Raw genomic sequence first — 14,236 nt, 5'->3', positions numbered from 1 at the left:
ATCGCTTTGAGAAACCTGTAACGAAACCCGCAGACAGGAACGTGCCTGAGTGAAGTGTTATGTATAGTTTAGTCTTAAAATATTCCAATTCCAAGTGCACGTATATTCGGGGATCCGTTACGTGTTTTGGTGATTTTGAAATTTTTTCAATCACCACCCAGAAGTATCGTTGTGCGCCTGGAATACGTCTTTCCATTTTCCATTTATTCTTCAGGTATAAAATAGAGAACAAATCACACATCAGGTAATTTCAACAAAATAAAATGAAAATTGCCCATAAAAAACGTGTATCGATAAATATCATATCGATATTTTTCGAAAAAAAAAAAAAAAAATATCGGTGTATCGATGTATCGATATTTTTGCCCAAAACCAGTAGTCATCGAAACACATTTTCAAAATATGTCAAAATATTGAAGTGAAATTTGAAAAATTGAAGCCCCGTGTAGAAGTTACAGAAAGTTTTATTAACCTATTTATTATTGCGATCAATTAAACCAGTATACATCTGATATTGACATCAGAAGAACTTTCTGTTCTAAATCAAATGTTCCATTCGATCTAAACATGCAACGCATGAAACTGATTACTGAGCTGCGTTGAAAAAAAAAATATCGAATTTAATACTTAAATTGATATTCGAAAAAAATACAGATTTTTGATACATCGACAATAATTATCGATCATGATATGAAAAAATATCGTTATTTTGGTAGACCGGTTTACCTACTTTACCCATTTCTGTTGCAGTCTCCCTATTACTACTTCGCGGGTCCCCCTCTTAGATCACATAATACTGGAGGTAGCCTCGCGTGTACAGAAAGCGTGGCGTAGGGGTTAGATAGAGCAGTATGCCGTGTAAAACCTGTCTCTGTCACTCTACAACCTGGTTGGCCCACACGTTTCCTCTCGGCTAGTGAAATTCAGAGTGAGAGTGATGGAGTAACCAGGGTAACCCGAGAATATGCATATCGCTGTCTCATCGGTATGGCCAGTTTTCGCGAAGTTTACGGCATGGGTAGCTGACTCATAGACTTATTAAATTGAATTGAATTTATTCAGTAAGAAGGGTGTATACATATGGTTAAATACATATCGCCCAGTCTTCTGCGTGAGGAATTTAACCCTCGTGCGCAACTGAATTTATAAAGATAGACTGATCGCTGTGAGCTTCGCTCGTGCCGCCACCTAGCGGTTACAAAAGCTAAACAGCCGGCGTGTTTATTTACATTAGAGCAGCCCCCTGACATGAGCTGCTAATAGTGGTTCGCAAAATGTCCCTCGATTCTGCTGCCAATCTCCACCACTAGTGGCGCTAGTAGTTGTCTGACGAGCTTGCGCGCGGTCAGCGAGGGTAGCGAGCGTGTCGGAAGTTTACTAGCGCCAGGTAGAGGAACTGAAAAATTTTATTAGATCTAATTTCATCTTCGTCTAGCAGTCATGATGCTTGCTGGAGCCGAAAGATAGAGGAGAGATTCTCAAATTTTCAAATTTCATAGGAGTAATCCACAGCATGTCCGATATCGAAGTATGGATACACATTTTTTCAGCTTCTAGAGGTTAACTGCTAGGTATATTTCAGGAGATTGGGACAACTTGACTTGCTGCTTATTAATTTTTATCTTTTCAGCGGAATTGTCAATTTTTTTTGCCCTTGTATGCTCGTGTCTTACATTTGTGACATTTATTTAGAAATAAAAAATTACCGTTGCGTTTGTTCAATTGGCTTCTTTATCACTTGCTTGAAAAACTGACAGTCGCGCAGTCGGTCAAGTAACGTCAGATTATTTCTAATTTTGGAGAAATTATGATCCTAGTCTGCCTTTATACGTTTTACGGCGTGTTCCACTCAGAAGGTTTGCCCCGATGCCGGGCGACGCATGCACGGAACGAGTGCACCCTGTTGGAGCCAGTGCGCACTCAGTGCAACCAGTGGAAAACGCTATCAGTGTTGCCAGTCTTGTACAATTGTACAAGATCTAGTAGGATTCAGGGGAATCTAGTACGCTGATACGACTTTCTCCTATCTAGTACGTTTTCGTAATTGCGTTAAAAATTTGTTTTTTTAACTGGACTAGCCAACTAGCCATTTAAATGCGTCTTTTCCAACTTGAGTATAGTATAACACAGTCATGGACGTTGTCCGTTCATGGTTGTACTCCATATGGGTTAACCTGTAGACTTATAATAGGTGGCACGTACCTCTGTATCATGTATTTAATTGATTTATGTTTTAGAGAACATAAAGGATATTATTGACAAGTATGGGTATCAATATGGTCGATAATTAATAGTATTCCGTTGTCATAATTATAATTACATTTCTTGTACGAAATTTTCCATTCTGGTACGTTTTGTGGCGCCATCTAATACGGCGAAGAATTTCAATCTGGCAACATTGAGTGGACTGCGTGACGTCACGGTCTGCAGAACTGGAAGTATATTTCGGAATATCGCGTTCACGGTCAAGAATGTACTGACTTCATTTTTGAGATTCCGAGCGGTGTTACGCCCCACCTGATAACTACGGTAGCGCCCTCTTTCTTATAGTTGATTGCAGCAATGAATCTAACACTATTTGTACCGATTATACATCTATTGTATTACAATCGATGTACTGAAACGAGACCACGAAACCACAAAGGAGACAGAATGAATGAAGCCCTTGGTTTTGGTTGGTTTGAAGCAAGTTGAAGAGATGAAAAAAAAATGAAGCGAAATATGCCGAGTCTAGATAACGTTACCGGCCGCTTATCTCGCTGTTTTTTTGTTGTTCAGAGTTCATCCATACATGTGAATTACGCATCCATAAGAACCTGGGGTACCTCATCATCGTTCTGAGGAAGCGCCAATTTAATAGCATTGCTTTTAATCATCAGTCCTCTTACTATGGCTGACCCCACGATACAAACATTTTGCTGCCATCACAACAATAGCACCGACATGGCGGTTGTAATAATGCAAGAATTTGACACCGACGCTTACAATACCGTCTGCATGCTATCCTCGGCTATGGGAATTCTCGGCGCAGTTTATCAGGTAAAATTGAAGAATTTCGAAAGATTATGGACTTGATATAGCTGAAACCCAGGGCACGGAGCAAACGCATCTGCCGCACCTGGTGTCAATGGCCACCCAAGTCACCCTGGTACGCTCCAGTTTTTTACCTACAGGGAGTAAAGCTGACGCTTCATGCCGATTGGAACGAATGCCAATTTACAATGGTTGCCGTGAGACCTGAGTCCCCTTCATTGAATTCTCACAATCGTCGTGTCTTACATTTCTGTTGACCTTGCCAAATTTCTATTGTTGAGCTTCGGTGTTTTCAATTTCAATCAATGTTACACTTTCCGTTGCTACCATTAACTATGTACAGTATGTCAAACTATAGAATTTCGTTTCGTAGATCAGCGAATGCATATAATACGTTTTGGATAGAATGGCTACTAGTTCGATCATACTGAGATTTTCTTAACAGCCGCATCGGTCGTTACTCTGGTTTCCCAATGACTTCGGAACTATACCGGAATAAAAGAACCCCAGGCAACAGGCTGAATCGTCAACGCAATCAAGTTCATCAGTCAAATCTGTTGAGTTTTCTGAGTTGCCGAACCCTGTAGGGTGCTTTACAATGCATATCTGGGTTTGGGTGCATTGGTCACATTTTCATTAATTCTGATCCTCTTGTTGCCCCTAATTTAGCTGTGTATCGATAGCTACGATCGGTGGTGCGACAAATAGTTGGAGAAAGAACGGCTAAGTGATCTGTTGATGTTCAGAAAAACACCTTTCCCGTGCACAATGGTTCAATACTTGTTAAAACTCTGTCTCAATAACTTCTGCAATCCTTTGGAACAATTGAAGGAACTACGTGTCACTCTGAGCAACCGAGCAATCATTATCTTCGTTGAGGTGTGTCGTTAATCGACATGAAAATTTTTCTGTTAAATCAAGCTTAAGTTAATTATAAGTAAAGGAACTTTCATATGGTTGGGTAGATTGCCTCAATCTTGTCAAAGGGCAAAATTGACAACTATGATTGGAACCGTTCATCCTGGCTGCTAGCCGCACCGCTGTTCACTACAGCTTGGACACAGCGTCATGTTTTACATACCCAACAGGTTCTACCCAGAGAAGAGTCCAACTTCCCTCATCGATGGCACACCTTTTCTGCCGCTCGAGGACGAGAGATCATCGTATGGCTGGCTGTCGCGGATCTATTCGCTTCTCTTGGTTTGTTGTGGAATAAACAATGGAAATTCCTTAGTTTGACCTCATCACTAATACCCAATGGGTAATTCATCTGCTGTCCCGTCATGCCCCACAATGGAGCAATCTTAGCTTCAAAACTCAGCCCAGCGCTTTCTAATAAATGAAAAATCATACCATCAGCGAAATCAACATGTCAGAATTGTTGACTTTTATTATCCCCAGGCGTGTTCATCAGATCCGCACTGTGGATGAATTTTAAATCCATCATGCCTACAGAAGATGACACCTCTAGTGTAGTGTTCTGCGCTATATCATCGGTAATGTTTGGATTATAGTTTTCTTTGACTTTCTAGAAAATGTTTATGGACAACATTTGTCTCGATTGTTTCAACAATATCGCTGCTTGAGAGTAACTTGGGTTGAAAAGGGATACCAAGTCATGTGTCAAATTTTTTAGGCATGGACGCAGTATTTTTACACGGCAACATGGATTTGGACGCTTTGTTATGCCATTGATATGAGATTACTGCTAATTGAGCGTCCCGGTCATCCACGTTATTATCATGCCGTAGCTTGGATGTGTCCCGCGATCCTGACAACTTTTGGCCTGTCGATCTTGTATACACCGGATGCCAAGTGAGTAACTGGAAAAAGACGTAGTGAATCCATTGCTGCTGTCCGGGTTAGCGATTAGTAACCAATAGTATTGCACCCTCTAACGATAAGATGTTCCAGCTGTCACAATTCGACCTCATTGTCGAGCGCGGTATTAAGGATATTGCCAAATTATTGTGCAACTTACATACCATTGGCTGTAGTGATGATAACAAATCCAACACTCTACATGGCGGCGACTCGTGATCTTACAGCGGCGGTGTCTTGTAGCATGTCTCAAGTGACGGGACGTGAGAGGAAGCTTGTACAAACGGTTAGATTCAAATTTGCTCTGACAAATTTGGTTTATTATATATGCTGGATGCCAAATTTAATAAACGGTGTTCTTTTGTGGACTTTGTGGTTCAAGTTACCAATAAAAGTCATCATCAGCTTGTGGTACATAATGGTGAGTCACGGGTGAACTAGTATAAAAAATATGACATCAGTCGGAAATTTATACTTCTCAAATTTCAGGCGGTCACAAACCCCCTCCAAGCATTTTTTAATGCTTTGGTATATCAGAAGTGGGGTAGAAGTGAAAAGTTTCGGTTGTCGTGGCGAAGAACACTATCAGACAGGGTACACGACTGGAGAGGCGTCAACACATTGTTACCAGAAACGACTCCACTTCTGAACCAACGTTTTACCCCGCACACAAGCATAAACGGATCATCTTCCCTGTGAAAATTTTACATTGCATTTCAATTCATTCGGAAAAGAAACAAGCACAAAATAGCATTGAATGTTCTCAGTTGTTTGTCCATCAATACTGGATGTATTCTATTAAATGGTGTCACATTTATTTATCCAATAAACTTTGGACTGTTCATGAGTTGAAACACGAAGTATGTTATGAGCTTGTTTCTTCTACTCTGTCCAAATGGTTTAATTCTGTTTGTTTCACATATACATTCAATGCCACAAGCTGGAGTTGTTGGCTGTGGTTGGCAATAGTCCATTAGAGTAATGCAAGGGGAAGAAAAACACTGTGCGTCTCGTTGGTCAACATTTGTCGAAAATTCATTGTATCTGTCCAGAAACTAGGACAAGGCCGTTGATGAAATGCCTTGGTTTAGGTATAGTTTTTACAAAATTAATCATATTTGTCCAGAAACTAGAATAAGTGTGTTGATGAAATGCCTCGATTTAGGTACAGTTTGAAAATTTGTATTTCGTTTTGTATACTTGAATACGATCATACACAAGAAATCTATTTTATGAATATAGTATTACAAAAATACGTATCCCATAGGCTTTCTTGGCTAGATACTACCCTATAATACGGGATGTGTTTTTAATCAATTATTTTAATGATGACAATCTGTCATTGATGGGTTGATCCTTTAATAATGGTATCCCTTACTCGATAACATGTCTGTGAGATAAACTGCCAAGAATTCGAGCATTGTCATACCTGATGTGGATACGGTTGCTCTGCAACAGCCTAGAACTAATTGTCTTCAGAGTTAACAAGGTTTGCCCCAGCATCAATGGCGGCAAATTCGTTGAGATGAGATGCCCTGACTTTTCCTTCGCAAAGTTCAAATCTTCTATAAAATCATCTTTAATAATTCGTCATAATTCTTAATACCGGCTATGTATACAGTACAATGTTACCACAGATCAGGTTACAATCAAGCCTACTGCTTTTACCATTACATAACATACTGCCGTCAATGATAGTTGATGTATACCGAACGGTAAGATGCAATTTTGTTTCACTAGGAATTCTTATTACAGAAATGCCAAGCTCATCGCTTGGGATTACACAATGAGAATCACACGGTACATGTGGATCATTATTTGACATTACCTTATCGTTCCTATATTTTCTCGCCAATCACCAATCATTCGATAATGCCGGTTAACATGTATGGTATTGTATGCTCATTTTTCAATGGGGAGAAACATAATATATACGTATGTACAGATCCTTGGATTGATACTAACACATTGAGGCCGCCGATGTGGTCTACTGCCGCTTGTTTAACATGGGAAACAGATGCCATCCGTGGCTTTAAATTTGTCAGAATCAATCTAAGGATCTGTACATATACTACAACATAATATCAATTCAGTACCAATTCCGCTTCACCATGTCAGTAACTAATACTTTACTTCACACTTTTATATTTAATATTATCATGTGTTATATTTAGAACGGTAATTTCGACACATGATTAGGTACATTACGTACGTACAGTGTCAATCTATGCGATTACTTTCAATCAATTTTTACGTCATATATGCTCGCGAAGTGGATGTATCGATGAAAGAATAACAGGGTGGTGACAAACTGGGAATGGTCAGGGAAATCAGGGAATTATGATGGATCATCCAGAAAAACGTACTTTTTTTATAAATCATTTTCAACCTTCAGTTATGCTTCGTAAATTTAGTTAAGCTATCTTTTGGAAATGATATTGTTCAACATCTAATTATTTTTGTAAAACGAAGCAATTCTATATATTTTTTAGATCCGTACTTACATATTCAAGGTAGACAACTTGTGGAACTTTTGGTCATAAATGCTGCCCAACATTACTTAAGTTTCATGGGAAAAAGTCAGGCAATTCTGAATTTTTTGCTAGAAAAAGTCAGGGAATTTTATTTGAGCACCCTCGAATGAGATGTAAAAATTTACATTTTAAAATAAAAAAAAATGTAGAGGTTAATATATTTGATCCCACTGGCTCTTAGCTTTGCTGATAAATTTGTCACAAATCAGAGTGTGTGAGATCGTTAAGTTTTGTTTTTGCCATTTCTCTTTTGCCGTCCTTTTTTCTCAAGTTCGAAATAAGGCTTTAGTTATTCTAGTAGTTTAAAAATCATATTAGTTAGAGAGAGAACGTTTCACTGGCCGAACATTATTCAATCACTATAATAGATGATCAACGTGTATCGCTGTCATCCTAATCATGAATGCTTTACAGTCATAATACAGGTGAAAATATTATCTGGCACTTGTCACGTATGCGGTAGAAATGTTTCAAAATACTTTTAAAAAAAATTACTAATTATAACGATATAACATAAAGCCATTATAAATATCTCAATGCTTTACACATTTTAGTTGCAAACTCATTTGCCAATAGTTATTTGTCTTGTATGGCGCTAAAAAGTGAAATACTAAACTATTGAACAAAATACTGTGAAGTTATGATAGATATTAGTAGAACGCATATCTTTCGGTTAGTTAACGGTCATTTATAAAATTTTGCAAAAGTCAGAAATGCAAGAAATTGAGTTCATCCCATGATTTGAATTTCGAATTTTAAATAACGAATCAGAGTGTCTACTACCTAGGAAACCCTGGCATAATTGGCGTTCTCAGGGAATTCTTCTCCTCAAAGAACATGGAAATCCCAGGGATTTTTATGGCTACTCAGGTCATGTTTTGAGAAGTAAACAAATAGTTTTTTAATATTTTTCAAATAATCAATTTTGAGATGTAAAAACTCATTTTATTCCAAATTTTACTACGGATATGTGCAGAAAGAGATTCTTGGAAATTTTGTTTGAGTAGTTTATGAATGAGATATCTTACTTTCAATGCACCTGGAGAATGATGACAATTGAATCGGAAAATTTCTAATTTTCTGACAATTTTGGGGCCAGGTTTTAGTCGACACTCCATAGAAACGAAGATTGTAATAAGAACAAAAAATACGATCGTCCAGCCATTAAACTCCTGTGCGCAAAGTAAAACGATATATAGGGTTAGGACTGCGTCTGAAATATTTATCGCCAAAATGGGAAAAACCATTAAATATCCGAGAAATGTTGAATGTTGTATGGTCACACACAGGGACTATTCATAATGGGTTGTATCTGATGAAATTATTCCATTTTTTGGGAAACATTAATGCTGATGTGATACATATTCAGAACAGATATAAAACTCGCTTCTCGCCTCCTAGATATATAGGGAACCTGGAGCAACAGGGACCATAAAATTTAGCGATTCCACAGTGTACTAAAAACATTGGTATACATGCATTCTCACAATTTGCATGGCAAGAACCGAGAGAGGCTTGCAAGACGTTTTGAAGAGAAAACTGTGATAGATGGAAGCACATAATTTCTCGTTTTCATGGATGCCGTTGTAACACTGCAGGTTAAATTTCCAATTCCAATATAAGCATCCATTTCATCAAACTAACCGAAACAGTTTGTCTTCAATTATTTGGTAATTTCAAGAGATTCATCTGATGTAGTATGACTGCTTAGAGAAAATGTGTGCAAAGAACTTGCCGGTCTCTCTGCGAGAACAATTTTGCAGTCCCATAGTGGCAGATTGCATCAAGACGGATTATGTGTTTGGCAAACCCTCTGACTCTGGGTCAGGCTTGTTATTTCACCTACTATCATCTCTGCAATTCTCCAAGCCATTTCTTCTTTAGCCTGATCACACATAAATTCACATTATTTAAAAGACAATTCATGCGGATGGCCTATAATTCTATGCAAGTAACAAAATTCAGTCTTTCCCCTCGTTAAGGAAAATAGTTTACTCGCAGCGAGATGTGTGTTATACTATTCTATTAGGTATTTCACCAATATATTTTGTGTCATTGCGTGTAAAGTTCTTTCGTTTAATTCTAATGAGTAGTAAAATGATATGGTCTATGCTGTGAATTTACCTTGTCATTCTCCAAATTGACGAGCCTTTTCATGGCGCGTGACAAGCGAGATTCTGGAAATCATGTACAATTTCTTAAGATCAATCAAGTTTTGTTTTTTTTTTCTCGCAGGGAGGGGGGGTTCTTTTCAATACAACTCGTTTTGAAAGTAAAAAATGCGGTAATGAATTGGTATAACTATACATGAAGCATGCCGATTTTTGGGTGGAAATAATCCAGCACTAAACTAATATACTCTCGCTTACCGTATCTGCGATGCGGGTCTGGATCGATCTCGGTAACAAATCTGCCCATATCGTTGATATATCCAACGCTTAAACTGCACAAAAAAGAAAATCATTTCGCTTGTATCAAAACAATGTGCCTAGGAACAAGAATGTGCAACACTTGAACTTGCTGGTAGAAATTGCATTACAATAGGCAATGGTAAGCTGCTCCTTCGTATATTGCTGTTCAGACAGCTTTACCCACTATGCGTATATTGCGCATACCTGAATTTATAAGCATCATACCCTCGCTATACTGGTACACCCACTGTAGGAATATCTCTCACTGACAAGGCTGAGAACACTACACACCTATACAGCACAGTCAGAGGGTTTCCCTTCTGGCCAGTGTCTGTGCTCTTGACTAGCTATACTAATGCACAGTTCTAAATCTCGCTTGTGTTTTAGCTGAGCTGCAAGTAACAGGTATTTCCTCAGCAGGTTTGCTTTTGCAGTTATATGGTGACATATTGTCAGTATTAAGCAAAGCAGACCTATAAGAGTCACCTCAAGCTCCCTGTAGGGGTAGACATCCCAAAACGCTTACGATGCTACACATTACATGTCACAAAGAGTATCGACTTGATCAAGATTCATAGGCGTGTCACCAATCCCTAGTGAAAAATTCTAAGAATGTGCCGGCTCGCGACCTCAGAGCGAATCTGGTACATAGACGCATTTATAAGGTTACTATTTATGAGAGCTTTCTACCCATACCGGTGTATGGGTTACAGGATATCTGTTATCTATTGTATTCCAAATAAGCTATATGCTATATACAATTTACAGTTGACTTGCATTAAGTTTACATTGAAATAATAGACTAATGGCTCGTGCTGGCACCGCCGCGTTAAAGCCAAATGAATTGAATTGCGCAAAGTTTTCTCTGTCTAGGTATCTGTATATACTCGGCCAAGTTGATCTGCTGGTTTGCAGCCCACTTTCCGATGTTGTATTGCTTGATGACCACGACTCAATTTTTGTTTCCAAATGACTGACAGGAGTTCACATTATATTGTTGTTTCTTAAATCAAGGTTCTCACTTGTACTTTTGGCGTTTCCACAAAGAGTCTGGATCATAGAGTTGTCTGGTATCAATGCTCATACTTCCTGTGTCTTTTGCACCGCTTTTTCGTCCACTACCCTCCTCGTGGCTTATTGGCATTGTACTGAGCGTGCCGATGCTCACTGTGCTGACATCGCTGCTGCAGTCGGATTCTAGAATCACAATGCGAATGTATATTTTACATCGGCATTCAAGTCCCAATAATACCAGCAATGACAGGGATAACGTGGAAATAGATTATACGAACAAACAGACTATGTCCCATTCCCAAGGGTCCGGAGCGGTAACAAAAACGCGCACAATGTGCATATTATGGTTGGTTCCAAATTAGAAAAACATAATAGTGAGAACAAGAGATAAAATACATTAATATAGTTATTTTATACCTGTTCTTCTTAACTGAGGGTGCAAAGGTGGGCACGGACTACTCTGGATACTGCTAATTAGCTCCGATAAATATTTGTAATACAACTGCGATGACAGGAAAGCACCCAGATAATGCTGTAATCATTTTTACAATGTGCATTTTTGTATAACGCGTACTTGACAATTAAAAAACAATTTTTTACTTGCCCACCTTATTGAGAAATCTGTAGACAACTTGACAAGGTCGGTCGAAACATTCAGGCCTTGGCCCTTCTCCATCTTCGCGACAAATATTTTGTTCCACGTGAAACCGTATTTTGTCACTGAATCCAAGTGGCATTGTCGCTTGCAAACTAAAATATCTGTAAAAACAAAGATATCAATCTCATATACAAAATCTTATGTTAGCAAACAATAATATCTGATACCCGAGACAAATGATATCAGAGTCTGCAGTCTATCTATGTAAAAGTATCGAACCATTTATCTCCTTACTTGTCGTAAAGTATTAGCGCATCCGTTTGAGCCTCCGCTGAGTTAGTACTATCTCCTTTTTGCATTAAATTCTGCTTATAATTCACCGCTGACATCCAGAAGTCCAGAAGCTCCCGTTTTCCTTCAATCTCCATAAACTGGAAATAGACATCGATATACTATAAATACGTCACACGTAGCAATCACATCGTACCTCCATAAAATGGAAAAAAGCAGTCTCGTTATAAAGTATGTCTGCAAGCTGGACATCGCCACTGGTAAGCACATCGATTTGATGCTTGCAATGAAAATCACTCCTCAGGAAATCATTGATGTACCTGTGAAAACGGCAATACGTTGACAAGAATCGATTCTTAGAATTACCGATCTTACTCACTCGTCCTCCAAAGCTTTATAGACGATCTGTTGAACGTTGGACAAACACTTCAAGAGTAGCCCTATGTCGTGAGAATGCAGGGCAGATTCCATACCAATTCGGATATCCATGGGAACTTGAACTAGCCCCAAGCATTCATTGGCAATATATCGTTTGTAAATTCGCAAGGTGTCCTCTTCTGCAGCAGTAGTTTTGTGATTTTTAATTATTAATTCATTTTTTGATTTTTGAGCTCTTTTCACCGTTTGACTAGTCTTTGGAGTTTCATCACAATTTGATTTAGTATGATTACTATTTACAAGGTCGTGAGCCCGTATATCCCCGGCTGCTATATTGCATCTAAAGTTATCATTATTGTCCGTTGAGCCGGTAGCACTGTTCTCTTCAATAAATGTCCAGTCACCAGCTTCGCCCAATCCCTTCTTCACGCACTTTTCGAATTCATCAACACCGTGAGAGTTACACACACATTCCACCTCTAGCCAAAACTTGATGAGCGCTACGGATCCTCGAGCTTCAAGAAATTGAAAAAAATAACCAAGAGCCCCTTTGTCCGAAAGAATTTCTGGCAGAGTTTTTGATAGCCGCGATTTGAATGTGGTGACCTCAAATTTCTGATCCCTGCAATCTTCGTCTTCCTCTTCCTCCTCCAAGCAGTGCAGCGGGCGGAATTCTTGGCGGAATACATCTACCGCTAATTTTCCATAATTTTCAGACTTTGACGACGATCCAGGCTTATCGCGGGGCCCTGAAATTTTTTCCCAAGAATCAATCATAATTACTAGCATAATTTCAAGATTCTACATCTATATGCTTCAATTCCTCAAGGATTGAACAACAACAAAATTGTATTGTGTACTCTCAATAGATTCGTTGTCGACCCCGGACTTAGTAGGTATATTTTTTCAGTCATATTTGGACCAACCTACATCAAATTTTTGAAGCAGCTTCTAAAGGAGTAACAAAATACAAACCATACTTTTCATTCGACAATTCCACGGATTGTTTGCTCTGAGGAATTGTTTGCCAGATATTTGTGTTGTCAAATTCTTAAGGGGATATGCTACTGCATTTCTACCGCGAGTGCTACATATGACGAACATGACTCTTGTCCATCATTCGTAACATATGACTAATAACATTGGTCAAGCTGTTCTACATATTGTTGATTGGAATCAGCTATACCGTTACTCGTAATGGTACTCCATATTTTTCCTGCTACAACCGGAGACTGCTTACCAATCAACTTTACTCATATTTGTTTATTCATGTATGTACATCGTTATGAAACAACAAAAATTTTCAAATAGACGTGGGTTCATGTAAATTCAAGTTCATATGCTGTGTTGACGCTAAATGAAACAGTACGAGCAATTGATTAGTTTTAAGGTTACGTCGTCCTGACGGGTCATTTAAAATCGTGAAGAGTGATAGCGTTATAAAAAACGAGTGGGAAACTCGCGGACCCTAGAGAATAAGTTGATATCCTGCAGAGTAATTACCAGATTTTTTAAAAAATTGGAGCATTGTTCATGTTAACAGCAAACATGATCAACGACGCGCTGTGTCAAATCTTAAATCGACAGTCAAGTATTTCAAGCACGGTGTACGAAAAAGCGGTGGTTCGACTGCCCCATGGACGTAATATTTCTTACGTCCGTGGACTGCCGTTTACTCCCCATGTAAAGCTCAGTGATTATTTAACTAAAGTCCCCTGGCTCTCCGCCAGGCGTCTCACGCACGGTGGGACGGATCTGGCGCGTGGTGTGGGTATACATGGGGGGGGTATTCCGAAATATACTTTCAATAAAGTCTATGCTTCAGTACTGCCGACCTTGACGTCACGCAAACGCAGTCAACTGCTAACTGCGTTCCGTTTATACTCCGAGGTCTCCGAGTTGCCAGTCGCAGTAAAATCGGAACGCTACACCAAGGACGCGGCCATCTCTCAAGTACTGCAACTGCCTCACGCCCAGACCGCAGCAGTTACGGTCAACAACGTCACAAATTTCATGACGTCACTGACTGGCGGCAGTAAGCTGTCGCGCGATTTTGGAACGCGGTTGCCAGTACTTGCAGTACTGCGAGTATATTTCGAAATACACCCCTCGAAGAAAGGGGCGTGTCGTAGGAGTCCTAGGCACACCATGGGTGC

The 14,236-nt window shown here is 39.2% G+C and overlaps 2 protein-coding genes across 8 annotated transcripts; one reads left to right on the top strand and one right to left on the bottom strand.

The window, feature by feature from the left end:
* The first annotated feature begins 2,539 nt into the window (after positions 1 to 2,539).
* Positions 2,540 to 7,544, top strand: LOC124182341 (G-protein coupled receptor 143-like). 6 transcript variants are annotated; one of them, XM_046569477.1, is made up of 8 exons: positions 2,540 to 2,674; positions 2,779 to 3,039; positions 4,122 to 4,233; positions 4,435 to 4,529; positions 4,670 to 4,848; positions 4,939 to 5,275; positions 5,344 to 5,945; positions 6,020 to 7,544. In XM_046569477.1, exons 2-7 carry the CDS (start codon positions 2,890 to 2,892, stop codon positions 5,551 to 5,553), a joined length of 1,083 nt encoding a protein of 360 aa, XP_046425433.1. In that variant the 5' UTR covers positions 2,540 to 2,674; positions 2,779 to 2,889; the 3' UTR covers positions 5,554 to 5,945; positions 6,020 to 7,544. The 6 variants fall into 6 exon arrangements, with proteins under 6 accessions (XP_046425433.1, XP_046425432.1, XP_046425431.1 ...); XM_046569476.1 differs by having other exon boundaries at positions 2,543 to 2,685; XM_046569472.1 differs by lacking the exon at positions 2,540 to 2,674 and adding an exon at positions 3,703 to 3,912 and having other exon boundaries at positions 2,920 to 3,039; positions 3,999 to 4,233.
* LOC124182340 (A-kinase anchor protein 10, mitochondrial) lies at positions 6,021 to 13,729 on the bottom strand. 2 transcript variants are annotated; one of them, XM_046569471.1, is made up of 10 exons: positions 13,584 to 13,729; positions 12,082 to 12,829; positions 11,899 to 12,022; positions 11,706 to 11,842; positions 11,422 to 11,572; positions 11,231 to 11,345; positions 10,822 to 10,996; positions 9,758 to 9,831; positions 9,513 to 9,565; positions 6,021 to 9,273 (listed from the first exon to the last, which is right to left on the bottom strand). In XM_046569471.1, exons 1-10 carry the CDS (start codon positions 13,606 to 13,608, stop codon positions 9,172 to 9,174), a joined length of 1,704 nt encoding a protein of 567 aa, XP_046425427.1. In that variant the 5' UTR covers positions 13,609 to 13,729; the 3' UTR covers positions 6,021 to 9,171. The 2 variants fall into 2 exon arrangements, with proteins under 2 accessions (XP_046425427.1, XP_046425426.1); XM_046569470.1 differs by lacking the exon at positions 13,584 to 13,729 and adding an exon at positions 13,061 to 13,200.
* Positions 13,730 to 14,236: the final 507 nt, after the last annotated feature.

Source organism: Neodiprion fabricii, chromosome 5, assembly GCF_021155785.1.
Source record: "Neodiprion fabricii isolate iyNeoFabr1 chromosome 5, iyNeoFabr1.1, whole genome shotgun sequence".
Classification (NCBI taxonomy): domain Eukaryota; kingdom Metazoa; phylum Arthropoda; class Insecta; order Hymenoptera; family Diprionidae; genus Neodiprion; species Neodiprion fabricii.
The sequence above is the reverse complement of the archived record's forward strand: the minus strand, read 5'-3'. Positions and strand labels throughout refer to the sequence as shown.